Consider the following 16,664-nt stretch of genomic DNA (forward strand, 5'->3'; position numbering starts at 1 on the left):
CTGTTTATTCCCATAATTTCCTGTTTATTCCTATAATTTCCTGTTTATTCCCATAATTTCCCGTTTATTCCCAGAATTTCCTGTTTATTCCTTTAAATTCCTGTTTATTTCCATAATTTCCTGTTTATTCCCATAATTTCCTGTTTATTCCTTTAAATTCCTGTTTATTCCCATAATTTCCTGTTTATTCCTATAAATTCCTGTTTATTCCCATAATTTCCCGTTTATTCCCATAATTTCCTGTTTATTCCCATAATTTCCTGTTTATTCCCATAATTTCCTGTTTATTCCTATAAATTCCTGTTTATTCCCATAATTTCCTGTTTATTCCCATAATTTCCTGTTTATTCCTATAAATTCCTGTTTATTCCCATAATTTCCTGTTTATTCCCATAATTTCCTGTTTATTCCTATAAATTCCTGTTTATTCCCATAATTTCCTGTTTATTCCCATAATTTCCTGTTTATTCCCATAATTTCCTGTTTATTCCTATAAATTCCTGTTTATTCCCATAATTTCCTGTTTATTCCCATAATTTCCTGTTTATTCCTATAAATTCCTGTTTATTCCCATAATTTCCTGTTTATTCCCATAATTTCCTGTTTATTCCTATAAATTCCCGTTGATTCCCATGGAAAGTTTCAAACTTTGAACATTCCCGGAATTTTGCAGCCTTAGTAACGGCACAGTAAGCACAGCCACATATGTTGGTGACTACTTTTCTGCAGAGCAGCTAAGTGAAGTATGAAGCTACATTGAATCACAGGGGGACAGTGAGGGCTCGCAGTTTTTCGCACCTATATGTTGGGGGTCGCAGGCCGAAAGGTTTGGGACCCCCTGGACTAAATGACCTGACCCACAATGCCTGCTGCAGCCTCTTCATCCCTCTGCTGTGTTCGTGCTGCATGGGCAGGACACAGTGGAGAAAAACACATTTTCATCCTCCTGGCCTTTCAGTGGTTCTTTTTCCGACAGTCGATGAAGGCAACATTGTTTCCGCAAGAACTGTCTGCTCGCTGTTCTTAGCTCGGATCCGTTATTTCCACGTCCCCGGTCATCTCCGGTGAGGTCATCGTGGAGGTGGGCGTACGTGGGCGAGGCCAGCAGCTCTGCAGCCTGCAGCCTGCTGTCTGCAGAGCTGCCGTCTGCTGTCTGCTGGAGAGGGAGTGAAAGTTTGGAGAGCAGAGGACGAAAAGGAAAGTGTTTGTGGCCAGCAGTCCCTCCATACTGGACTGCGTTCTGCCTGTTGCTGCAGCCCACAGGAGAGACCTGGTCTCAGAGGGGACAGACCCCGGCACAGAAGAAAAGTAAGTTTGAGAAAGTGGGAGAGAGACTTCATGGAGTCACTAACGGAGTCTCTTGTATGTTACATGCAGTGTTCAGATAGAGCTGGGGGTTTCCTGTGGGACTGGGAGGGGGGGTTAGACCTCGCAGGGAGCTGGATCTCTTTAAATCAGGACTTTTTAAAGGATCAGATAAAGAACCTCGTTGTGACTCTGTATTAGAGGGTTGCTGCTCTGCTGTTAAAGGCTCCTCAAAGGTTGCTCTGATGAAACTCGACTGTAAGTATCTGAATATGATATGATTATGAGCCCCTTCCTCTCAGTCCTGTCTGTAGTCTGACTTTAACACACCTGAATAAATCCTGCAGCATGTAAGAGAGTCTCTGAGACATGCAGGATTGGCTTCAGATGTGGAGGCTCGGTGAAGGTCTCTCTAACACCCTGGATCTGGTATCTGTTTGATAACATGTGTCTGCAGCTTGATTAAAGTCACGTGTGTGTTCAGAGCGGCTCTGACTGGAGGAGTCATAAAGAGATTGATCATTAAATGAGTTATGTTTGAAGAAAGAGAGTGTATTAATGACAGTCTGCCTTTGGTCTAACTTCAGATTACACGCTGACTGTGTTTGTCTTTTGATAACATGCCTTCAGGACTCGCACACTGCAGGCGGTCTCAGAGGCCGAGGGCTTCATTCCATCTCTTCATTCTGTAATATGCGTTGTTTCCAGCTTGTGTAACCACTGCCACGTTACAGTGAGGAGAGTTAAACTCTGCAGTTGAAGGATGTATACTTCTCTGCCAGATGTTCGACTCAAAGGGAACCATTGAAGTGTTCACATTAAAGATGTGTTGCAGGGTTGAATCATGAGTCAGACATGTTGTAGTTTAACTCTTTCTCAGTCTCAGAGCTACATTCATCTCTGGAGAGCGTTGAGACATTTCTTTATAGTACATGTATAGAAGCAGCCATATGTTAGCTGTTCCCTGTTGCAGTTGAGCGTCACAGCAGCTGGCAGTTTCTTGAGTTTCTGGATATAACTTTAAAATCCACAGCCAGACTTCTTCGTTTGCCAGCTGCTGTTTTAGTCTTGTCTCAAATCTACGGTGGCTGGGTAGCGCAGTGCAAATGTCCAAAGGATGAAACCCTTCTACAAAGCTGGAGACAAATTTACATTTCAGAAAACACATTCACAAAAATCAGAAACACTTTTAAAGAGACGGAACTTTTTACCAGAAACAAATGTACAAACAGCAGATTCTGACAAAAGGAATGTACCAATGATTTTCAAAATGAAAGACGTCTGTAATGTGAAAATGTGCAACAGATAAGACTGATAAGAGAACACCTAAAAACGTGTTCCTGCTGATCAAAGCCTTATCTGATTTGGAATTTCAAAATAAAAACCATTAGAAATGAGTATTCAGTATTCATTAGTATTAGTGTTCAGTGACAGACTTCTTCACCCGCGGTGTCTCACAGAGAGATACCACAGGTCTTTTCTTCCTGCAGTGGTCAGACTTTATAATCAACAACAAAGGGACTCAAGTGCAATATCCACCCCATATATTTATTAACGTGCAATAATTACTCATCCCTCACTTTCTACATGCACAATAAGTTTTTCTACTTTTTTTCTACTTTTTTTCTACTCATCTTCTCAGGTCTGTTCTGTCTATGTTTTATACCTATGCTACAAGTCTGCACATTTCACTGTGTCACTGGTTTTGTAAATATTTGTAAATTCACTTATTTAGTTGTGTATTTAAGATATGCTTATTCTTACTTCTTTATTATTTTAATTGCTAATAACTTTTCAGTAATTGCTATATATACTATGGTTTACTTTATACTCTTTTGCACTGTCTACTTTGCTGCTGTAACACTTAAATTTCCCCGTTGTTATCTTATATACATTTATTTTGAAATTCCAAATCAGATATAGCAGGAACACATTTTCAGGTGTTTTCTTATCAGTCTGAATCAAAATATTGAAGTGGAAACGGGGTCTAAATTTAGTTCAGGGGTAGATAACCTCCCCCCTGATAAGCCCCTGCTAGGGGGGGTAGTACTTTTCAAAGGCTCTACCTCCCATACTACTTTTAGAGATTTTAGGTACAACTAGCAAGCCTGCATGTTGGGAGCGTAGAGTTCTAGAGGGGTAATAGGGCACTATGAGCTCTTTAAGATACGAGGGTGCCTGATTTTTAAGGGCTTTGTAGGTTAAAAGAAGGATTTTAAATTCTATTCTACATTTTATTGGGAGTCAGTGTAGAGAAGCTAACACTGGAGAGATGTGCTCCCTCTTCCTAGTTTTAGTCAATACTCGAGCTGCGGCGTTTTGAACTAGTTGAAGAGTCTTTAGAGACTTATTGGGGCAGCCTGATAAGAGGGAGTTACAGTAATCTAACCTGGAGGTAACAAATGCATGGACTAGTTTTTCTGCGTTGCTCTGAGATAGGAAGTGTCTAATTTTAGAAATATTGCGCAAGTGAAAATAGGCTGACCTTGAGATTTGCTGAATTGTAGTGCATTTACTTTTTTTTTTCTCCATACGTCACTGGCCTGATTTGCACCGGGACTTCAGACTTCATCTACCTGGGACTTCAGCCCGCGGTTGAAACGCAGACAACAATGGGGGCACAGGAACCTTTTAGTTCAGGGGAAGGTAGTTCTGAGGGCTGAAAGACCCCAGAACTCTTGGTTCAAATGCACCTTTGGACTTGAAAACATGTCTTTAGATACAGCGAGTACCACCATGAAGAACCATCTGAGATATCCTCCATGAAATGTGACTGAGTGCTCCTTTCTCTTCTCCTCTTTTTATCAGGTTCATCCAAAATGCCCAATCCGTGGTGCCTGCACTGCTGCGCACTCTTTCTGATAGTGATCATCCAGCTGACTCTTGCTCAGTATGAACACCTCGGCTACCCGACAGGATACACGGACCAAGAGTACGAGCAGTACAGTGCTCCTCAGCTGTCACCAGACACGCCCAGGATCCAGCTCCGGCTGGCAGGGGAGAAGCGGAAACACAACGAGGGCCGCGTGGAAGTTTTCTACAACAATGAATGGGGCACCGTGTGTGACGATGACTTCACCATCCACACGGCTCAGGTGGTCTGCAGGGAGCTGGGCTACGTGGAGGCCATCTCATGGTCACCGTCCTCTAAATATGGAAAAGGACAAGGTAACAGAACACTGCCAGAGCGATCTGTTTCTCTGGTCTGAGTTGAAAAAGGTTCAAAATGATGAATAGATTTAGAAGCACTGATGATCTCTCTCTTTGTCAGGTCCCATCTGGTTTGATAATCTCCACTGCACGGGCAAAGAGAAAACCCTGGCTCTGTGCCCCTCTAATGGGATCGGTGTTTCAGACTGCAAACACAGTGAAGATGTAGGCGTGGTCTGCAGTGACAAGAGGATCCCAGGGTTCAAGTTTATCAACACTCTGCCCAACCACATCGAGGTAAACATCATCGACTCTGTAGAAACATGCTGTCAGAGATTCTGTCTGTGAGCTGAGTCTGTCTTTGAAAGACTTGATCAGTGTTGTTGACTTGTCCTTGCACATTTATGAAGCTTATTGAGTTTTGAATTGATAAATTAGAGTTTGGCTCAGAATGAGGCTCAGCTGGTACACACAGCAGGGAGCAGGGAGACACAAACAAACACAATAACATGAAGAGTGTTTCAATACAAAACAAAAGCTTATATGTCCATTTACACACAGCTAAAAGCTCAAATGTTTATAATATTATTATTATTATTTTTTTTACCTTTAATTTCTTGTTTTTGGTATTTCACCAGTTTGCTTTAAGTTGTCTTTATTTCTTTAAAGATAAACCAAAACCATGTAAACAACAGAGTTCATGTTGGCAGCTACTTTAGATTAGTCTCAGGCTGTTTCCAAACCGCCTGCTACAGACTACCTTCAGACGCAGTATGCAGAACATATTACACACTGTGTTTGAAGGTAGTCTGACTGTTCTGTTGGATCTGGTCTGCAGGATGCTGGGTCAGGCGTCGCTGGATTTCCAGTTTCAGAAAGCAGAAGTCGCTGATAGATAAACTTCTTCTTTAGCATCACTGATGATTTAAAAAGTTAAGAAGTGGTTTATATGGAATTTAATCATTTTCACAGCACATAAAAACCTACGTGCTCACCAAGCAGCAACCTCCAGACGGGAGGAATTGGAGCCAATGTAGGTGTGTTAAAAACTGCAGTTCATCGAGTGTCCACTTGAGGCTTGCTCAAGAAGTACAGGAAACTTCCTTTAACAGGCAGAAACCTCCAGCAGGACCAAACTCATGTTAGCCACACATCTGCTGAGACCAAACAGGAAACAAATGCATCATGTCACAAGCCAAATTTCATCTACTCGTTCTTTTTGATTGCCACAAACAACCTTTTAAATGAAATGTTAAGAGGAAATTCAAACTTTCAGAACACACTTCTTATCAACGTGTCTGGTCTCCTCTCTGCGTAAGAGACCCTAATTCTATCTGACAGAACTTCAACTGGTGTTTGCTGGTTCCCCGGACACACCAGGACCACCCCCTGGTCCCTGCACAAAGACAAATGATTTGAACACACACACACACACACACACACACACACACACACACACACACACACACACACATGAGAAAGTCTTTTCCAAGCAGCAACCTCCATACTAAAAATCCTAAGAGTCTAAAATACTAAGAGTCCAATGCAGAAGTGTTAAACTGCAGTTCATCGAGGATCCACTTGAGTCTGGCTCCAGAAGTACCAGAAACCACATACACACCAATTCAAAGAAGAGGATCTTTACAGCAGAAATAAACATGTTTACAGTCTGGTTCAAAAGACCAGTGTAGTCTGGATAGCTCATTTCTCGATCAGCACACACTGTACGGGGGGTGAATTTTTTCATGACATGGTAATTTTAAAGATATTAAGATTACGAGTCTTCCAATGAGATGCACAGCTGACTTGATTGACAGGCGGGAACACTGTTGCTGTTGGCGAGGAGGCTCAAAGCCCGCCTCTTTACCTCACACTCGCTCGACAGCAGTTATGTTAAGTTCAACATTTCCAATATGGCTGCCGCCAACGATTGGCTTCAAAAGAGCGCTTCAGAAACAGATGGGTGATGTCACGGATACTACGTCCATTATTTATACAGACTATGGTGACCACGTCATATACGGAAAAAAGAAGAAGTTAGCGCTGTGCATTGTGGGAAACAGTACGTGAGGGAGACTGGTCTGCTGCAGACTGAGACATCCGGGGAGTTTTGGCATACTGCAGATCTTGCTCTTGTTCACATACTACATACTGAATGTAGACCACATCAGTCCGTACTGCTAGGACAGTAGGAGGTTTGAAAACAGACTGAGTCTTAAGATGAACATGCCCGTTAGTTTGAGTCACATTTGATTCTTTTATAGTTTTAATTTAGTTTTGGTCACATTATATTTCATTATCTTAGTCACATCTTTTTCTCTTTTTAAAATCATTCATGTAGTTGTTCAGATATTTGAATCAGAGTTGCATCAAGTGTTAAAATCTTCAAAATGTCACTCTGAACACTTCTGCTTTTTTAAATATCTTAAGTTAAATAATTTAGACTAGACGATACCACCAACACAACAACGCCCTGCTGATCTACAGGAGTCAGGACAGTTACACAAAGATAGAAGAGTGTTCCTCACTCCATGTCGGGTAAAAAGAAAAACACTCCTGGGACGATGATGACTGGAATGAGATTTCTACCAAAACACCACTGATGCACAGAGCCCCCCCAAAAAACACACATGTAAAAAGAGTGCAATATAAATAAGATAAAAGATAATGAAAAGAAGATTAAAAATAATAAACATGAGATTTTTTTTTTTAATTAAAGAATTAGATTAAAAATGCTAAAAAGAAGATTTAAAAAACGATAAAAATGAGATTAGAAATGATAAAAAAGGTAAGATAAAAGAGAATAAAAATGAGATAAAACATTTTAAAAATAAGATTAAAAATATATATTACAGAAAAATGAGATTAAAAATAATAAAAAAGAAGATAAAAAATGATAACAAAGAGATTAAAAATGATAAAAAAAATAAGATAAAAGAGAATAAAAATGAGATAACACATAATAAACATGAGATTAATAATGATAAAAAAAATAAGATAAAAGAGAATAAAAATGATATGAAAAATAATAAACAGGAGATAAAATATTTTAAAAATAAGATTAAAAATAAATTTAAAAAATGAGATTAAAAATAATAAAAAGAAGATAAAAAATGATAAAAAAAAATAAGATAAAAGATAATAAAAATGAGATAAAAAAATTAAGAAATAAGATTAAAAAGAAATTAAAAAATGAGATTAAAGATAATGAAAATAAGATAAAAGATAATAAGAATAAGATTAAAAATAATTAAAGTAAGATAAAAATAATACAAATAAGATTAAAAATAATGAAAATAAGATAGAAAATAATACAAATAATAATATCTAAATAAGAAATTGAGGAGTGAATTAAAATAAAAAATAGATGTAAGGGAAAAAAAACAGCAAGCAAACGAAAACCAATCTGAAACCGGCACGTTATTGGCCTGTTTGTGTCAGGGCCCCCTGCAGGGTCTGTGTGAAGGTGGATCTCTGTTTATTTAACTGTGGTGACTCTTAGTTTCAGTGCTGTCTGATCCTCGGCCATGCCCAAGCAGTAAGGGATTTATTACAGGGGCTGGTCTTTGGGTACAGACTTGCGTGAAGGATGCTCAGTAAGAGCTACGACACGGTGGACCAGAAACTACTTCCAATTTCTCCAGGCCGAGAAAACATCATTGAAGAGCTTTGGATGCTCACACTTTGTGTCCTGTTCAAAACACATAAAAACTCAGAGCCGTTTGATTGTTGTTCTTTGTCTCAAGAGGACACAACAGCAGCCACAAGCTCTGCAGCTGCTTCACACCCTGACATCTGCCGCTCGCCAACATGCACCACACCCAAGCATGGACTTAGGTGCAAGGGCCCGTTTGTGCTGTGTTCAGCTTTGGTTTCAAATGTAGTCTAGTCCTGTTTCTGTCCTGCTCATAGACTGTAGAAATAACGGACGTAGTATCCGTGACATCACCCATCTGTTCCTGAGCGCTGTTTTGAAGCCAATCGATGGCTGCAGCCATATTGGAAATGTTGAACTCAACCAAACTTAGTGTGAGGTAAAGAGGCGGGGTTTGAGCCTTTTAGCCAACAGCTATGTCAAGTCAGTCATGTCCTTATTTGGGCGAAACTCGTAATCTTAGAGGTGACATATCATGCAAAATTGACTTTTTAATGGTTCTTGACCTGAAATATGTTTCCCTGGCATGTCTACAAACCCCCCGAGAATGAAAAAAATCCATTCTGCCCCTGTTCTGATTTCTCCACCTTTCTGTAAATGTGTGTGAAACGAGCCGTTTCAGACTTCAGTGTTTTTGTTACGTAACAACAATATCTGGTCTGTCATGGAGTCAGAGCTCGGAGCTTGTTCAGCCCATAGACTGTATAAAATACAACTTAACTCCTCCTCTGTTTTTCATTCCCTGCACACACGTGTGCTAACAAGGAGCTTAGGAGGGAGGCATGCTAGTTGTAGGCTGTCTTAATAAACACAAAGGTCGGTTTTACTCCCCACGTCTGCAGATTTGAAGATCTAGTGGATGATTTTTATTTTTCATGGAAAAGTGCTAGCGCTAGTTAGCATAGCCACATAGCTACATGTTCGTAGCTGTGTACCAAGACCATAGACTGTATAAAATATGGACGTAGTATCCGTGACGTCACCCATCTGTTCCTGAGTGCTGTTTTGAAGCAAATCGACGGCAGCAGCCATATTGGAAATGCGGAACTCAACCAGGCAGAGTGTGACGTAGTGTGAGTCTCTTAGCCAATGGCTGTGTGTTCCCGACCGGGATTCACGTCAGTCATGTCCTTATTTGGGCAAAACTCATAATCTTAATATCTTCTTAACCGTCACGTTAGAAAAAAATTCACCCCCCGTACAGTGTGTGCCATTAGAGAGATTAGCTTCATAGGGCCAAGCCGTTTTTTGAACCAGGCTGTAAACATGTTTATTAATGCTGCAAAGATCGTCTTTTTCCCATTCATGTCTATGTGGTTTCCGGTGTTTCTGCAGCCAGCCTCAAGCGGATTTTCGATGTATTGCAGTTTATATCACTTCCGCATTGGCTTCATCGTTTGAGACCGGAGTTTGCCGCTTGACCAAGACACACGTCTACATACTGATAAATAAAACAACAAGAAACACTCAATCTGTGACCAATGGTTCAGAAAGGTCCTGCTGCAGGCGCCTCTCCGTCAGGATCAGATTCTGGATCAGATTCAGAGGGTTGAAGTAACGCGGGTCTGCTAGCAGCCGTGTTTATTCAGCCAACATGTAAACATTAGATCAACGTGCTGGACAGCCGAGGCCACACCCACTTCCTGAGGGGGCGTGGTCAGAGAGAAAACAGACTGTTCTGAGGAGGGCTGAAGAAGAGTGTTTTTCAGGCATGCCAAAATCTGATTTCAAAGTGTTTTTTTGAGCATAAACTTTAAAGACATGTTTTGGGGACCTCTTAGACCAATATATATTGATGAAAGAAGCGTGATATGTCACCTTTAATATCTCCTGAATTGTCCCATTACAAAAAAAAAATCACCCCCTACAGTGTGTGCTGATAGAGAAATGAACTACAAAGAGCCAAGCTGTTTTTTGAACCAGGCTGTAAACATGTTTATTTCTGCTGTAAAGATCGTCTTCTTTGAATGGGTGTGTGTGTGGTTTCTGGTGTTTCTGCAGCCAGCCTCAAGCGGATTCTCAATGAATTGCAGTTTATAACACTTCCGTATGGGCTTCATATTTTGAGACCGGAGTACCCTTTGTAACATAGCCGTCTCTACGAGTTTTGTCTTTCAGACAGCGGTGCGTGTTTTTGGACTGTCATGTCATTCAAACAGTTGAGATCTTTGGTTGTTGTGTGGGCTCGGCTGGAGAACAGAAACATTGCAGCCTTTTCTATTTGAAGGACACATATTAAGTTTAGGCTTAAGTTTGTTTATTAGCAATGAAAGAGGGCAAGGGACCGATGCTTGAAAAAACATTGATCGTTATAATTTTCACATAAATACAACTAACTACACAAACTATGACATCATTCTTTTCACTAGTTCGATGTGTCCATGCCAAGAAAAAATGTCCTTATACTATTTTTATATTTAATGAGGAAACAACCCAGACTGAGGGATCCTGTTCACAACCATCTGATCCTGCATTCACCTACAATTCACTTCATGGCATTTTTACACCATGTCTCAAACTTCAAATCTTTCTAGACTGAAAGTCAAAGTCAAGATATTCAATGACATCACCAAAGATGTGACGAAGCTGCTCATCATTCACAGATTGTAAGTTGTTTTCACAGGCTGAGCAGAGTTCATCACGTCCCCTTTGTAATACATGTGACCACAGCTCTGAACACCAACAGTCTCAACTCAACTTTATTTATAAAGCACCTTTCATACACATAAACACGCAGCCCAAAGTGCTTCACTAAATAACAGAGGCAGAAAACAACAGCAGTAGTCAAATTAAAAAAGGCATTATTATAATTAAAATACTTAAAAGAAAAAAAAATCAATACAGTAAAATTAATAAAATAAGTAAGAGTAGAAACCAAAATAAAACAATAATTTTAAGTTAAAAAGATCAGATAAATATAAGAAATAAATAGATAAATACATCATTAAACAAGATAAATAAATGTTAAAGCAATGATTATAATAATGCAGTCCAGGGCTAAAAATAAATGACTCCAAGTTAAAAGCTAGATTAAAAAGGTAAGTCTTAAGTTTACTTTTAAAAACACCCAGAGAGCTCAATGTTTTAATGTCCAGAGGCAGAGAGTTCTATAGCTTAGGGGCATAAAAACAGAAAGCTCCCTCTCTTTGTGTGAGACACATGAGGAACATTTACAAGGGAAGCATTTGAGGACCTCATTGATCGGGCTAGAACATAAAATGACAGCAGATCAGTGATGTGTGGAGGAGAAAGGCTGTTAAAAGCTTTAAAAACAAGTAAAAGGGCTTTAAATTCTAATAGAAACAGGGAGGCAGTGCAGAGTTTTAAGGAGAGGGGTGATGTGATCAGTTTTCTTTTTTGTGTTAAAACTCTGTCAGCAGTGTTCTGAACAAGCTGCAGTTTTCTGAGAGATTTTTCGGGGAAACCAGTAAAAAGGGAGTTGCAGTTGACGATGCAGCTGTTCATAAAAGCATGAATTAAAATTTCGGCATCTTTCTGCGATAAAAAAGGTCTGACTTTTTCTATGTTGTGAATAAGTATTTGATAACATTCCTTTTGTCAGCAAAAGTGAAGTTAACTGGGGTGCTGGTGGCCTAGCGGTCTAAGCGCCCCACATATAGAGGCTATAGTACTTGTCGCAGGGGTTGCCGGTTCGATTCCTGGCTGGTCGACCATTTCCTGCATGTCTTCCCCCCTCTCTGCTCCCCACATTTCCTGTCTCTCTTCACTATCCTATCAAATAAAGGCAAAAAGCCCCAAAAATATAACTTTAAAAAAAAGTGAAGTTAACTCCTAATTATTATGATCAGGTTCTGTCTGCACTCATAACTGTCAGAGGTTTCTGGTCCGGCTCTTTAAAGGCTCTGCTGAGCATTCATTTCTGGGTCTGCTGATAAGCTCCGAGCTGTCACCCAAAGCAGAGTGTTTTCTTTCTATGCACCGTGCAGGCCTCAAGAACCCACATTCCAATGTTATGAGCAAATGCGGACCACAGCTCACTGATCGTCTCTGCTTCTCTGAAAAGTTCTCAAAATGAGAAAGTCAGCCAGAACAGGGGGACCGCTCTGAGTTCTTCTCCTCCTTTACAGAAGGAAAAGAAAGCCTCATGAGCTTCAGAGCTCGTCAAAGTGGCCAAAATCAATATTATGTTAGTGGCAATCTGACAACAGCCCTTTTCATACCACACCCCCCATTCCAATGAAGTTGGAATGTTGTTTAAATCGTAAATAAAAACAGAATACAATGATTTTCAAATCCTTTTCAACCTATATTCAATAAACTACACTACAAAGACCAGATATTTAATGTTCAAACTCATACACTTTATTGTTTTTACCAAATATTCTCTCATTTTGAATTTGATGCCTGCAACACGTTCCAAAAAAGTTTGGGACAGGGGCATGTTTACCTCTGTGTTACATCACCTATCCTTTAATAACACTCAGTAAGCGTTTGGGAACTGAGGACACTGATTGTTGAAGCTGTGGAGGTGGAATTCTTTCTCATTCTTGATGATGTAAAACTTCAGTTACTCAACAGTCTGGGGTCTCCGTTGTCGTGTTTTGCGCTTCATAATGCGCCACACATTTTCAATGGGAGACAGGTCTGAACTGCTGGCAGGACAGTCTTTTACCACGAAGCCACGCTGTTGTAACACGTGCAGAATGTGGCTTGGCATGGTCTTGCTGAAATAAGCAGGGACGTCCCTGAAAAGACCCCTTGCTTGGATGGCAGCATATGTTGCTCCAAAACCTGTTTGTACCTTTCAGCATTAAAGGTGGAGTAGGAGATCCTGAGAAAGCCGCAGCAGTTAGCTTGATTTTGAAAGCACACAGCCGAACAGAGCCCTCCTCCTCCTTCAGAGCAGCCTGTAGGGAGAGGGGAGGGACACGCCTCCAAACACATGAACGCGCTGTGGCAGACTCCAGCTGGAGGATGACGTCACGATAGCTAGCTGTGGAGCGGCGAGCGATTGACTTTATTTTCATCGGAGGAAAAACACGTCTATCTCCCATGTAAGTAAACCGATTATATTACCACATAAAAAAAGTATGTAATTAGTTAGAATGCACAGCATAGCCTGCATGTTAGTTTTATGTGTGTTTGTTTTTTATCATCTGAATACAGCTAGAGCAAGTTGTTGCTGCCAGGCTAATAACTCCGGCTAGCCATGTTTATTTTGATTTAGCATGTCATGATGTTTAGTTACTAGACGGCTACAGTGCCTATATATTTAGTTCACCATTGTTGACAGTCTTCATTTTCGTGTTGGAACTACAACATATTGACTGTTTTTTTGTGCTTGTTAGAGCTCTCATGATGACTGCTGATTACGATCCTGAGCCAAGCACCTCAGGTCGGAGAGGACGAGACCGGGGTCGAGTACAAGGCAGAGCCAGACGAGCGAGAGGGAGAGCAACGACCGGGGACGAGCTCCAGATCCTGGGGACAGCAACAGAAAGTTCCGCCATGCTGCACTGACAGGTTGTTGTCTGGCAGCATGGAGCACTTGGTGCAGGTCATAGAGGAGTAATACCTTGTTGCTGTATCTGGAAAATCCGTGACCCTTCCACATGGACAGTATAAAGGTTCCAGTGGAGAGTGAATGAAACTATGACATGATTACATACAATACTTGTATGGTGACCCTTTAGTTCCTTTGTATATATTTTATCTTCATGTAAAAAAATACTTGTGTGCTGTGTAAACATTTGTTAAATAAATCTTTAAATTGACACTGGCCTTCTCTCTTCAAATCACAAAATAATTTAAATCCATATCAAGTAACATACAACATTATAAACAAATAATTGCAATATCAAAGAGTTGTTTTACATTTACTTTTATTAGAAAATGTATTTATTACAGAAATAAAAATAATGGCTGTTGAAGGTAAACATGTTGGCGTGGATCATCCGGCCTCCTTGCTCTCTTTTTTGGCATCCCCCCAGTTGCTGTCAGCTTTCTGTGCAGGATTGTGCTCTGGAGGTCTGTGATGTACTTGTAGTCCTTACCCACCTTCATTGTGTACAGGCTCCACTTTTTTGACTTCTTGTTAAATATTGTGCAATACCTGACATAGAAGAAAGAATCAGAAGTTTAGTCAAAGGTTCTCATTATCTTACAGCACTGTGCATTTGATTTCAATCATAATAACCCTTTCTTCAGCCCCGTATGTAAACAGTTATTTCTTCTAGCCATGCAAGGAGTTGACACCACTATCACTAGTGTGTGCTTAGTGCCTACTGCAGTGTGTATTGTGCACATATGGTACATATACTGTATTTCTTATTGATATCTTGAATATTATCTAATATTTTCAGAGTAAGTGATGTCAAAATGTGCTCTCTCCCTCTTTGGAGAGGAAGACTGTGCCCACAGATTATTAATACAATTATTCTGTGTATTTGATTCCTCGTTGAATACTTTTATTCATGCTTTCCTTCACCAAACCAAGCTTTTAGAGAAGCAGCTAACATTCACAGGATTTTTCATCAGCCAAACTTTTTGTCTCTCATCTCTTTAGTCTGTATGGTGTGGTCTCAGATTGTGATTTAGCATGGAGATCACGTGAAGTGAAAGAGAATGGTTTGGATTTTATTTTGTGTGGACATTAAAAAAACCCTTCTGCGTACGTAAATCAGAAAATAGCTCATAATAAAAAAGAGAGCAGTATTTATACCTCCATGCAAGCAGTGGTCAAAGCAACGTTCATGTTCATGGAGTTCTTAACGGGCCTGAAACTCACCGGTCAGAGGGGGACTCCGAACACATGAAACAGCTGGGGTGGAGGCCTCTGCGTCCCGTGTTTAAACGGTGTGGACGTCGATGTTTCCTTCTCGTAGCTATGAAAACACAGACAAGACGGCATTTAGACTTAGTACAACACCCCATTCATGCTGATAAAGAGCAACCGAAGAGCTACCAGCTAACAGACTGTATACATGTCTCTATACAGAGCTACCAGCTAACAGACTGTGTACAGGTCTCTATAAACAGAGCTACAAGCTAACAGACTGTGTACAGGTCTCTATAAACAGAGCTACCAGCTAACAGACTGTATACTGGTCTCTATAAACAGAGCTACAAGCTAACAGACTGTGTACAGGTCTCTATAAACAGAGCTACACGCTAACAGACTGTGTACAGGTCTCTATAAACAGAGCTACAAGCAGTTAGCCGGCCGCTAGCATTAGCCGAAGTTATCGCTAGCTGTCTCATAGATGAACTAAACCATGAACACAAAGACAAATGAAATGACATGATTACCTGTCCAGTAGAAAATCAGCAACCATGGCGTCGCTTTAGAGACCCTTCAAATCCTTCAGCCGTCGCAGAAATGCAACCCGAATATTGACTCGTGTTTGTATCTTCATCCAGTGTTTTTAAGTCGTCTCCTTTTCCATCACAGTCTCCCTCTTCTTGCTCTGCGGAGCGGCAGAACTTTAGGGCAGAACTTGAGCTAAATCGTTGGTTACTCTCTCTCTGACATGTTTATCAGATGTTCTGCGTTAGTGAACAGCCTGTTGATGACGATCTCAGTCAGGTCACGCGCACTCCTGTAAACAGGAGGTGTGTCTTTCGGCAGGTCACAGGTCATCCGGCCGGACAGCCAATCATTGCGCTCGGTGGCGAATGAATGATTGGACGAACTTATTGCAGTCTAGCTGCTGACACAGACAACTGAGATTTCTCATCTCAGTGTTAGATCACTTTGTGTATTACTCCCTATCGATGTATACATCGCTTTTTGCTCGTGATTGAGAAAAATGCATCAAAATAACATGTCCTACTCCACCTTTAATGGAGCCTTCACAGATGTGCAAGTTACTCATGCCATGGACACTAACACCCCCCCATACCATCACAGATGTGTAAGTTACCCTTGCCATGGGCACTAACACCCCCCCATACCATCACAGATGTGTAAGTTACCCTTGCCATGGGCACTAACACACCCCCATACCATCACAGATGTGCAAGTTACCCATGCCATGGACACTAACACCCCCCCATACCATCACAGATGTGTAAGTTACCCTTGCCATGGGCACTAACACACCCCCATACCATCACAGATGTGTAAGTTACCCTTGCCATGGGCACTAACACACCCCCATACCATCACAGATGCTGGCTTTTGAACTTTGCGCTGATAACAATCAGATGGTCCTTTTCCTCTTTTGCCCGGAGCACACGACGTCCATGATTGCCAAAAACAGTTTGAAATGTGGACTCGTCAGACCACAGCACACTTTTCCACTCTGCGTCAGTCCGTCTCAGATCAGCTCGGGCCCAGAGAATTCGGCGGCGTTTCTGGATGTTGTTGATATGTGGCTTTTTGCTTTGCATGGTAGAGTTTTAATGCATTTGTAGATGTAGCGATGAACTGTGTTAACTGACAATGGTTTTCTGAAGTGTTCCTGAGCCCACGTGGTGATATCCTTTACACAGTGATAGATAGATAGATAGATAGATAGATAGATAGATAGATAGATAGATAGATAGATAGATAGATAGATAGATAGATAGAGCTTTATTGTCTGCCCCAGAT

The 16,664-nt window shown here is 40.8% G+C and overlaps 1 protein-coding gene across 1 annotated transcript in view; it reads left to right on the forward strand.

Annotated features, from left to right (window-relative positions):
• Positions 1-984: 984 nt before the first annotated feature.
• loxl2b (lysyl oxidase-like 2b) overlaps positions 985-16,664 on the forward strand; it is a 76,857-nt gene continuing 61,177 nt past the window's right edge. The window contains exons 1-3 of the mRNA XM_034692810.1: positions 985-1,308; positions 4,114-4,473; positions 4,577-4,752. Of these exons, the coding sequence (XP_034548701.1) occupies positions 4,125-4,473; positions 4,577-4,752 (525 nt within the window). The 5' untranslated portion in view covers positions 985-1,308; positions 4,114-4,124. The remainder of the gene's footprint in view (positions 1,309-4,113; positions 4,474-4,576; positions 4,753-16,664) is intronic.

The sequence above is a fragment of the Notolabrus celidotus genome, chromosome 9 (genome assembly GCF_009762535.1).
Source record: "Notolabrus celidotus isolate fNotCel1 chromosome 9, fNotCel1.pri, whole genome shotgun sequence".
In the NCBI taxonomy this organism is placed as follows: domain Eukaryota; kingdom Metazoa; phylum Chordata; class Actinopteri; order Labriformes; family Labridae; genus Notolabrus; species Notolabrus celidotus.